This window comes from Siphateles boraxobius, unplaced genomic scaffold (assembly GCF_051911475.1).
Source record: "Siphateles boraxobius isolate OS27281-9 unplaced genomic scaffold, OSU_SipBor_1 139, whole genome shotgun sequence".
NCBI classification, from domain to species: Eukaryota; Metazoa; Chordata; class Actinopteri; order Cypriniformes; family Leuciscidae; genus Siphateles; species Siphateles boraxobius.
The window spans coordinates 216,986-228,707 of NW_027508743.1; the positions used below are offsets into that span (position 1 = coordinate 216,986).

The following is an 11,722-nucleotide window of genomic DNA, read 5'->3' on the forward strand; positions in this document are numbered from 1 at the left end:
ATCTGCTGCAAACCATGGATTTAGCCTGTGGTGATATTGGTGAGGAATCATGTCAGGGCTGGATACGACACACAAGAGGCTTCTTCACCCGTTGCCTCAGGAGGGACAATATTGCTAGTGATGTCGACGAAGTGCTCTGGCCTGATAGGCCAAAGACAAGAAGCACATTGATCACATGTTTACTCCTTTCATTTGTGTCCCTTTGAGTATCGTATACTGTAGTACAGTGCACTACTGTACAATGAAAAAATATGAAATTTGTTTTGAGATTAAAAATGTAGTTCTCCCTGAGAACTATATGTTTTGAACAATGTGTTTTAAATTTGTTGGTGTATTGTTTACTGACTGCTTGATAGTGTATAGCATTTTGATCACTTTGTTTATGATTTGAGAGCAGTGTTTGATTTTGAACACAGGTAAAACTGTTTTGAGGCGAAAGTTTCATTTTGCAAGAGGAGTCAGTAAATGTAGTGCTTGTAAATAGTGCTTGAAGATGAGGTTTTGTGTTTAATGTTTTCAGAAAATGGACCAAGGTTTCAGAAATTGTGTTTTAGCAATTGAGAAAAACTGTAATGTTAACATTAAATATAGCAATTAGAAATAATAATAATAAAAAATGGTGTTAATCCCTTGGCCTAAAGCATCTGCTGATCATGCCTGAACCATTTACATTTATTCATTTAGCTGACGCTTTTATCCAAAGCGACTTACAATTGCTATATATGTCAGAGGTCGCACGCCTCTGGAGCAACTAGGAGTTAAGTGTCTTGCTCAGGGACACATTGGTGTCTCACATTGGATTCAAACCCGGGTCTCTCACACCAAAGGCATGTGTCTTATCCACTGCGACATCACCACCACCCCCTTACCACTCAATATATATCTGTCACATATTAAAACATATTAAAATCTCAACTTGATATGTTGTGTCCATCATCTTCTGATTTTTTCTTTTGCGCGACATGATTGTGTTTAAAGATGTTATATATAATCAATTTAGAGAATTTATAATTTTTAGGGAGGTTAACATAGTAGCTTACCTATAGTAGGCTACCTGTTAAATACACTATTTAAAATCATTTTTGCAATTATACAGTATATTTAAATTCATTTTTGCAATTACAGACAAAACTGTACCTGAGCATAGGTCTATTGTAAGCATGACGAGAGAAAACGGCGTTGCGCTTGTTTTTAGGATAAAAACTGTTTTTTTGTCATTTAATTATGATCAAATAAACATGAGTTTATATGGGCCAAAATATGTTGCTTTCATGAAAAGACACGCTGCACAAATCCCTTAAATGCTAGACATTGCATCTTACTTTGCAATATACAAATTTCAAATGTGAAAGCAACTCAGTTTACAGTTTTAATTCATTCTTTCAGAGATATGTAAGCTGAGAACTGGTATTTTTGTGAATAGTTGATGAGAGTTGACAATGAAAACTATCTGTGATGACAGAGGTGAGCTACTCACTCAACACATGCTTCAAGCTGTCAATGATCATTCTTCAGGGATTTCAGCGGATCAAGCCACAGAAGGAGCTGTCAATCAAGCTTTTGAGTGTGAGAATGTGAAAATAGAGAAATAACTGCTACTCAAATGTTAAAATCACCCATGACTATTCTGAATGTTATGACCCTTAACATTGACACTGCTGCAAATACAAGGCTCACGGTTGTTTTTTTGACTGACAGACAGCTAACATCACAGAGGGTCTGTATCACAGTTTTTCTCAAATGCTAAAACACTAAAATCCATTGCCTGAACAAAGTTCTCAGTTGTCTGAACTCATTTAGAGTCTGTTGTCAATACCGTAAACAATTTCACATGGTAAAACACAATTTACAGATCTCAGACTTTTCAGCAAAACTCTGAACACATTCTCATTCTCAAAACACATTCTGCACTCTAATGCACATGTCATCCATACTGGTAAACACAAGTGGCAACAATCAAATATAAATAGAGAACACATGTCATTTGATTGAACACAACCACTCAAAACTGATTCAACCTGTTTCAGATGATGTGACACAACCAATATAAGCCAGTTCAGAGAGTAAACAGGTTGTTGAAGGTGGGAAGGAGAAAGTCTGAGAATGGATAGAAGAAACAATGTGAGAGGACGAGTGCGTGTGCGAAGGTGGGCGACGAGGAGGAGGAGGGCAAGGAAGAGGAGGAGGAGGAGGAGGGCAAGAAAGAGGAGGAGGAGGAGGAGGAGGGCAAGAAAGAGGAAGAGGAGGAGGAGGGCAAGAAAGTGGAGGAGGAGGAGGGCAAGAAAGAGGAAGAGGAGGAGGAGGGCAAGAAAGAGGAGGAGGAGGAGGGTGAGGAGGAGGAGGGCAAGAAAGAGGAGGAGGAGGAGGGCAAGAAAGAGGAGGAGGATGAGGAGGGCAAGGAAGAGGAGGAGGACAAGAAAGAGGAGGAGGAGGAGGAGGAGGAGGAGGGCAAGAAAGAGGAAGAGGAGGAGGAGGAAGAGGAGGAGGAGGGCAAGAAAGAGGGAGAGGAGGAGGGCAAGAAAGAGGAGGAGGAGGGCAAGAAAGAGGAAAGGGAGAAGGAGGAAGAGGAGGAGGAGGGCAATAAAGAGGGAGAGGAGGAGGGCAAGAAAGAGGAGGAGGAGGGCAAGAAAGAGGAAGAGGAGGAAGAGGAGGAGGAGGGCAAGAAAGAGGAAGTGGAGGAGAGGAGGGCAAGAAAGAGGAGGAGGAGGAGGAGGAGGGCAAGAGAGAGGAAGAGGAGGAGGAGGAGGAGGGCAAGAGAGAGGAAGAGGAGGAGGAGGAGGGCAAGAAAGAGGAAGAGGAGGAGGAGGGCAAGAAAGAGAAAGAGGAGGAGGAGGGCAAGAAAGAGGAGGAGGGCAAGAAAGAGGAAGAGGAGGAGGAGGAAGAGGAGGAGGAGGGCAAGAAAGAGGGAGAGGAGGAGGGCAAGAAAGAGGAGGAGGAGGAGGAGGAGGAAGAGGAGGAGGAGGGCAAGAAAGAGGAAGTGGAGGAGGAGGAGGGCAAGAAAGAGGAGGAGGAGGAGGAGGAGGGCAAGAAAGAGGAAGAGGAGGAGGAGGAGGGCAAGAAAGAGGAAGAGGAGGAGGAGGAGGGCAAGAAAGAGAAAGAGGAGGAGGAGGGCAAGAAAGAGGAGGAGGAGGAGGGCAAGAAAGAGGAAGAGGAGGAGGAGGAGGGCAAGAAAGACGAGGAGGATGAGGAGGGCAAGGAAGAGGAGGAGGACAAGAAAGAGGAGGAGGAGGAGGGCAAGAAAGAGGAAGATGAGGAGGAGGAAGAGGAGGAGGAGGGCAAGAAAGAGGAAGAGGAGGAAGAGGAGGGCAAGAAAGAGGAGGAGGAGGGTGAGGAGGAGGAGGAGGGCAAGAAAGAGGAGGAGGATGAGGAGGGCAAGGAAGAGGATGAGGAGGAGGGCAAGAAAGAGGAAGAGGAGGAGGAGGAAGAGAAGGAGGAGGAGGAGGAGGGGCAAGGAAGAGGAGAAGGAGGAAGAGGAAGACAAAGAGTGGAAATATCTGATGAAATTCGAGCAACAGTCATAGACCATGTTCTTGTCCATGGACTGACAATGAGGGAAGCAGGACTTAGAGTGACAATGTCAGTTTCCACCGAGCTGCTCAGGTAAGGGAATGGTTTAACATCAATGGGCAGTTTATGAACTTGTACCTCCCTCCATACTCGCCTTTCCTGAATCCGATTGAGGAGTTTTTCTCCTCTTGGAGATGGAAAGTTTATGATAGACAACCCTACACCAGAGTAAATCTGCTGCAAACCATGGATTTAGCCTGTGGTGATATTGGTGAGGAATCATGTCAGGGCTGGATACGACACACAAGAGGCTTCTTCACCCGTTGCCTCAGGAGGGACAATATTGCTAGTGATGTCGACGAAGTGCTCTGGCCTGATAGGCCAAAGACAAGAAGCACATTGATCACATGTTTACTCCTTTCATTTGTGTCCCTTTGAGTATCGTATACTGTAGTACAGTGCACTACTGTACAATGAAAAAATATGAAATTTGTTTTGAGATTAAAAATGTAGTTCTCCCTGAGAACTATATGTTTTGAACAATGTGTTTTAAATTTGTTGGTGTATTGTTTACTGACTGCTTGATAGTGTATAGCATTTTGATCACTTTGTTTATGATTTGAGAGCAGTGTTTGATTTTGAACACAGGTAAAACTGTTTTGAGGCGAAAGTTTCATTTTGCAAGAGGAGTCAGTAAATGTAGTGCTTGTAAATAGTGCTTGAAGATGAGGTTTTGTGTTTAATGTTTTCAGAAAATGGACCAAGGTTTCAGAAATTGTGTTTTAGCAATTGAGAAAAACTGTAATGTTAACATTAAATATAGCAATTAGAAATAATAATAATAATGATAAAAAATGGTGTTAATCCCTTGGCCTAAAGCATCTGCTGATCATGCCTGAACCATTTACATTTATTCATTTAGCTGACGCTTTTATCCAAATAAAAGCTATATATGTCTATATATGTCAGAGGTCGCACGCTTCTGGAGCAACTAGGGGTTACGTGTCTTGCTCAGGGACACATTGGTGTCTCACATTGGATTCGAACCCGGGTCTCTCACACCAAAGGCATGTGTCTTATCCACTGCGCCATCACCACCACTACCTTACCACTCAATATATATCTGTCACATATTAAAACATATTAAAATCTCAACTTGATATGTTGTGTCCATCATCTTCTGATTTTTTCTTTTGCGCGACATGATTGTGTTTAAAGATGTTATATATAATCAATTTAGAGAATTTATAATTTTTAGGGAGGTTAACATAGTAGCTTACCAATAGTAGGCTACCTGTTAAATACACTATTTAAAATCATTTTTGCAATTATACAGTATATTTAAATTCATTTTTGCAATTACAGACAAAACTGTACCTGAGCATAGGTCTATAGTAAGCATGACGAGAGAAAACGGCGTTGCGCTTGTTGTCATGGTTCACGATTCTTAAGAATACATTCCTCTTAACTGCTATGTTTTAGCATTATTTTCAGAAAAAAAGATTAAGAATATTTTGTATTCACCACAACATTTCTTGAATGTTCTTATATTTTTCCATAAGATTGTTCTTAAGACAAAAAAATTCTTATAAAGAATGTTCTTAAAATATAAAATAATCGTAAATTCTATAATTTTTTATGTATAATTGTTACGATTACATTTTTTGTGAATCTGACCCCTGTTCTCCCACTGCTCCCAGTGGAGCACAATAGATACAACCTACAGTGCCATTTACACACACACACACACACACACATACACACACACACACACACACACACACACACACACACACACACACACACACACACACACACACACACACACACACACACACACACACACAATTTAATAATTATAAATAATTAATCAAAATAATATATGATGTAATATACATTGATTTAAAGACGTACTCTTCAATTATTTAAATTCCTAAAAATATTTAAAGAAATATAAATGGCGTATATATTTCTTTACAAAAGACGTCAGCATGTCAGCATACACTTGAAATGTTATTGTTATTGTTGTTGCTGTTGTTAAAAATAATTCACAGTTACTACAGCATCAAAAATATATTATTATTTATATATGTAGAAGTTTGAGCAGTTGAGGAAACGGGTGTCTCTTTAGGGATGGTCTCTTATGCAGATGATGACGAGGGGCGCATGTGTTGTCATGTGACGTCATCCTGCTAGAGGACAGGCGTTGTTATCCGCACAGGCGGGCTGAACCGGGTCCGGTCCGTCAGGTCCAGTTCAGGAACACTCGAATACAGGCCGATATGAGACAGTGAGACCTCAACAAACACGAATCCTCTCTAATCACCATGACGACGCAGCGTTAGTGCTCAGCATCCGCAGCATCAGCATCATCAGGATGGAGTTTAAAGAGCTGGTGGACACCGCGGAGAAATGGTGCTCCGGGAACCCCTTCGACCTGATCTTCGCCGAGGATGTGGACGAGAGGCGGCTGGACTTCTACGCCGAGCCCGGGATCTCGTTCTACGTGCTCTGCCCGGACAATCTCACGGGAGGAACCGACAATTTTGTAAGTATGACATAATCGAGTAATATCCTCGGGGGGAGGGGGAGCTGTGCGCGCGACCGCGCGCGCGCGTGTGTGTGTGTGTGTGTGTGTGTGAATACTGCTGTGTTCTAATCTAAACAGTCTCTTTTGTCTCAATTATAAAAAGTACCATGGTTTCTGGACAAGCTACTATGGTATTAGCATGTTATTAGACACAGGCCTGTTTACTGGAGTGGATAAGAGGGAAATCACGCGTGTACATTGTACACTATCACTGTAAGCTGGTATTGCCGGTATAATATGTGTTTTAAGGCCTTTATCTGAAAGCCAACGAAATGATGTCATTGTTTTTGACTGCAGTGCTTTCTCTGTACATGCTTGGCTGGATGTTTTCATGCTGTTGGGTTGTAGGATGCATCTTCCAACAATTTAATTTGTATAAGTGTAATATGCAGTCAGTGTGTAGACTGATGTATATGTTCTGGTCAGACAGGTATTGCATCAGCTCCGTTTCAGGGCCACGAGGTGTGTGTTAGTGTGTTTTATCGGAACAAATGTCTAACGCTGCACAGATCGCTGTCATTTAGAGAAACATAGTGCAGATATGCTCTGCTTTTTTGGTGTAATGATGTAGTAAAAACACATTCTGCATTTGCATTAATGCTCCCCTTGCACATGCCTGTTGGATACATGTTTGGTTTCTGTTTGTGCATCTGTTTGAAGTGAAGCACAACATTTTACTGTAGTTTCCCTGACATCACAGCACATGATCAGACCGACCGCATCACCCTGCAGTCCCACAGCTCATGCAGCAGCAGGACACGGCTCTTATTACTCAGACTGATCAATACCAGATCAGTAGGGTCACCGAAAGAGAGAGTGTGTGTGTGTGTGTGTGTGAGAGAGAGAGAGAGAGGGAGAGAGAGGGAGAGGGAGAGTGTGTGTGTGGGTGAGGGAGAGTGTGTATGTGTGTGTGAGAGAGAGAGACAGAGAGAGAGGGAGAGAGAGAGAGAGAGGTAGAGTGTGTGAGTATGTGTGTGTGTGAGAGAGGGAGAGAGAGAGAGAGAGAGAGAGAGTGTGTGTGTTTGTGAGAGAGAGAGAGATGGAGAGAAGGAGAGGGAAAGTGTGTTTGTGAGAAAGAGCGAGAGAGAAGAGAGGAGGGTGTGTGTGTGTGTGTTTGTGAGACAGCAAGAGAGAGAGAGAGAGAGAGAGAGAGAGAGAGAGAGAGAGAGAGATTTTACATTAATAATAGATAAAAATGCATGTACATCACTTATAAAATAAGTACATTAGTGCAAGCAGTTTTTCGGCCTCAGATGGTTATGATGTTAATAAAATATATAATGAAATACTAAAGGATTCAAAAAGAAGCATTTTTGCCAGTGGTCTCAGACTATAAAAGTGATTGATAACCAATTCCCAAAGAGCTGTTAGGACGTTGTTTCAGCAAGCTTGCATTTAGTGTTAACTCTTTACAATAAGGTTTCATTTGTTAACATTAGTTTACCCAATCAGTTCATGTGAACTAACATTATACAGACTGTGACATTTTAACATTATAAGACTGTCTTGTCGTGAATGATAGAGTTGTTCCTCTGTTCCTGAGATCTCTGGACAGATGCATAAATAATCTCAGAAATCAGTAAAAGAAAGTTTTTCTATCCTGTGCTTCAGGAATGTTGTTGACATATGTTGACATTCCCAGTTGAAACAGGAAGTTATCAATATTAATAGCCTTTAGTTGAGTATTAGAATTATTGTAAACTTTAAAATACTTTAAACAAATGTTTCTAGGACATGCGTATAGATGTTAGCCTCAAACTGACATGCATTAACAGCTACACAACTCCAGTTTTGGTGAGGTTTGAGATCATATATTTGTGAAGTGCAGAAAAACCTATAATTGAAATATCAGCACGCTTTCCAATGCTTGAGCAGGGAGTTCAGAGATGATGATGTGTTGTTGTGTAATGTCCTTGTTCTCAAAGCTGCCACAATCCAGTGCATTTCAGAGAGCATTTAGAGCAGCACACATGCACTAAAACTGTCCTTATATCATTTTGCATGAAGTGTGCAGCATTCAACACTCAAAACATTGATCTATGTTAGTTATAACAGCACAAACTCTCGGATATTCTGAGTGCCAGTATCAGTAAACAAACAATAAACAACAGAAATGTATTGTATAACACAATTCATTTGACTTTTACTAACTGAACTCTATGGTCTTTTGAATTGTATTCGAATCCGATTCTGTTTCCTCATTAGACATTTTTCTCAAATGCCGTTTGGGAGGAGAAGATTATTTGGGCCATCTACTGAAAAATGGCCCCTCTCGCTCGGATAATTATAACGGGACAAAGAGTTTAGTGTCCCAGATTCTCTGCAGGAAGCTCAATTTTGAGTTCAGACAATTCCTTTTATCCATACACTGTATGTACCTATTTAATAAATCCAGAAATAAATATACCAGGGAGTTTATATTAAGAAAATTTTTTTTACTCATGCATATTTTTAGTCTGATTTTCCAAAGGAGATCAGTGCAGATATAATTTTACAAATGATCTCCGTTGCAAATTATTTCTAGATGTGTAAAGGTTTGTAAGGAACACGTTAAACATTGTTTACTGGGCTTTGCAACTCCATTGAGGGAAAAATATAAAAATTTGATTCATGCATTTGGCATATGCATACAAAGGAAGTGACTGCATTCAATATATATATATATATATATATTATGAGCCACAAAAAAAAAAAACAGTACGAAAAAACAACTTTAGTTAAATAAGTATATAAAGCAGGATAAACACACACACACACACACACACACACACACACACACACACACACACACACACACACACACACACACACACACACACACACACACACACACACACACACACACACACACACACACACACACTCACACACTCAAAAAAATAATCTGTTGAACCAACTTAATTAAATTAAGGAAAGCTTTTCCACGAAATTGAATTATATTTATCCAACAAAATCGAATTTGTTTGAAATGATTTGTTGTAATCTTGCTGTATGAACTTAAAGTAATTTGGTCAAGACTACTAAAATAATTGTGTCATTCCTATTAGATAAAGTTTTGTTAAGTTACCTAGATTTAATTTTTGTCCTGCCTAAAATCACATATATTATAAATTTAGCTAGTTTGAATCAACAGTTACTTCCAATGATAGTAGCTACTAGCATTCAATTTAATTAGAACAACTTTTTGTATAGTAATATTAGATATGACTTATGCAGGTCTGCAAGTGAGGTTTAATGAATATAGAGAGTATACTGAGTTCCCATAGAATAAACACAGTCGTCACTCTTCTGCATAATGGTAACCACAAAATTCAAAAATATTACATAAAGTCCTCTAAGTTTCTAACATAACTGAAAAGTAAATACTAACATCAACTAACAAAATCTTTCCATTTACTGAAAAACACATAAAATAACATTTTAATCCCTAAATTTACCCTCCTAATGCAGTCCCTTGCAAAGCATGCTGGGAGTTACAGATCATGCCAAGTTAGAGGTCAACAAAAATAATTCATCTAGTTTTCTCACAAATTAATTAAGTAAACTTCAGTTTTAAATATATTAGGTTGATTGAACACAATTAAATTAAGTTGTGACAAAATATTAAAAAATCATGTTACTTTTGCTTATTTTAATTAATTAAATTTAACAAGAGGCAAAATTTATTTTTTTGAGTGCACACACACACACAGTGTTAGATAAAGAATAAAATCTTAAATATCAAAATTACAATTCACAAACATCTGTCTCAACTATAAATGTAACTGTTAAATGCAGTTATGAGTGTAATATTTGGACTACAGTAAAACTGCTGGTGAAAGGACGTGTTGAATCTAATCCTGTGTGTGTTTTCAGCATGTGTGGAGTGAGAGTGAGGACTGTCTACCGTTCCTGCAGTTGGCGCAGGACTACATCTCCTCCTGTGGGAAGAAAACACTGCTGGAGGTGCTGGACAAAGTCTTCAGATCCTTCAGGCCTGTAAGTCTCTCGCTCCACATTTATCAAGAGTAATGAACACAATAAACTATTATTCAGCCCGTTATAACTCATTCGTTTATCTGTATACTGCACATGATGTGTGCATATTGCCTATTTTCCAGATGTTTCAAACATGAGTCATTGGATCAGATTGTAGAGCCAGAACAGTTTACGATCTTCTAATGGAATGCATGTTGCATCTGAACATTCTATTCTGTTCTGTATGGAATGATTGTGAAACTGTCCTGCAGCTCCTGGGTCTTCCAGATATCGATGATGACACATTCGATCAGTATCATGCAGACGTGGAGGAGGAACCAGAGCCGGACCACCAGCAGATGGGTGTGAGCCAGCAGTGAGGCTCAGTCTCGGCATCAAGCCCTGCTCTCTTAACCTTACTCACCTGGCTCTTCTCCTTACACACACACACACACACACACACTGCACCATTACACCCTTTAATACCTGGACAGCTTTTCCTGCACCCTGATTTTAATGATCATGTTATTTTGATCTATATTAACTCTCATGTCAATATGTGTCATGTCATGAGAAAAACAAATATCTTCTTCCCAGCTCTCTCTTTTTTCTTTTTTTTTTATCTCCCTAACCCATCATGTGACTGGAGGTGACGTAAAGATCATAAGGTGGTAAATATGTTCAGAATAGAATAATGCTGGATTGTTGTCACATGACTATGTTGCATTTTTAATTCAGCGAGTGGCGTGCTGTTGTGATCTTCAAAAATAAGGATGTTTTGAATCCAATTATGTGGTAAAAACACCTTAATTCTTCCTAGTCTGATCAAATGTGGTTTTTTTTTATTGCTTACATAAGTTCCTATTCATTATCAAATTGCAAATGGAAGGTACATGCATTGCATTATGGGATACGGTCCCTAGCATAAATACTGCACATTTTAATAAATGTTGAATATCATTGGGATATTCCATGCAACACACAAAATTAACATATATAGTGCAAAATAGAGTCGTACGCTACTCTGAACATAACACTTGTGAATTTGCTCAAGTTAAATAATTAATCTTTTTATTTTTGGTGTGAATAATGTGCTCCAAAAATCCACCACAATAAGACCAAGAACATGCAATATGAAAGTAATTAGGGTCAGTTTTGATTTGATGTTGGCTGTGGAGAATCTAGATGTCGATTGTGGATTTATTGTCCTCTTGAATGAGACTTCTAACCTTCGGTCACTTCTGTGGGATTGTGCTTGTGTTGAAATGTACTTTAAATCACTTCTAAATGACAAATAACCAAAGCTGATTGCAAGCGTATACAAAGCATCTGTTGTTAAAGATCCGATCAGAAGTCTGATAATCCCTGAGGAAGAGGTGATGAGGTTATTGTGTTTGGATGGGTGAAATTTCTAACAACCGCTCTTATTTTAATCCTCTCTTTGCCTTGATTGTCTCTTGATTGTATTAATCAGCTTATTGTATCTAGTCCTCTGAGTTAAGAAAGCTCAACTCTGAGCTTAACCAGAGAAAGATAAAACTGTGCATCTAATTCATGAAAACAAGTTCTGTTTCACACTCTTAAAATAAAGGTTCTTCAGCGCTTCTGAATCCACTTCTTATCAAGAACCTTTATTTTGGGCCTCATCGGGTTCTTGAGTTGCTATGT

At 39.4% G+C, this 11,722-nt stretch overlaps 1 protein-coding gene across 1 annotated transcript; it reads left to right on the forward strand.

Annotated features, from left to right (window-relative positions):
- The first annotated feature begins 5,724 nt into the window (after window positions 1-5,724).
- mturn (maturin, neural progenitor differentiation regulator homolog (Xenopus)) lies at window positions 5,725-11,491 on the forward strand. The gene is made up of 3 exons (XM_077230135.1): window positions 5,725-6,055; window positions 9,953-10,075; window positions 10,327-11,491. Exons 1-3 carry the CDS (start codon window positions 5,885-5,887, stop codon window positions 10,432-10,434), a joined length of 402 nt encoding a protein of 133 aa, XP_077086250.1. The 5' UTR covers window positions 5,725-5,884; the 3' UTR covers window positions 10,435-11,491.
- The last annotated feature ends 231 nt before the right edge of the window (window positions 11,492-11,722 follow it).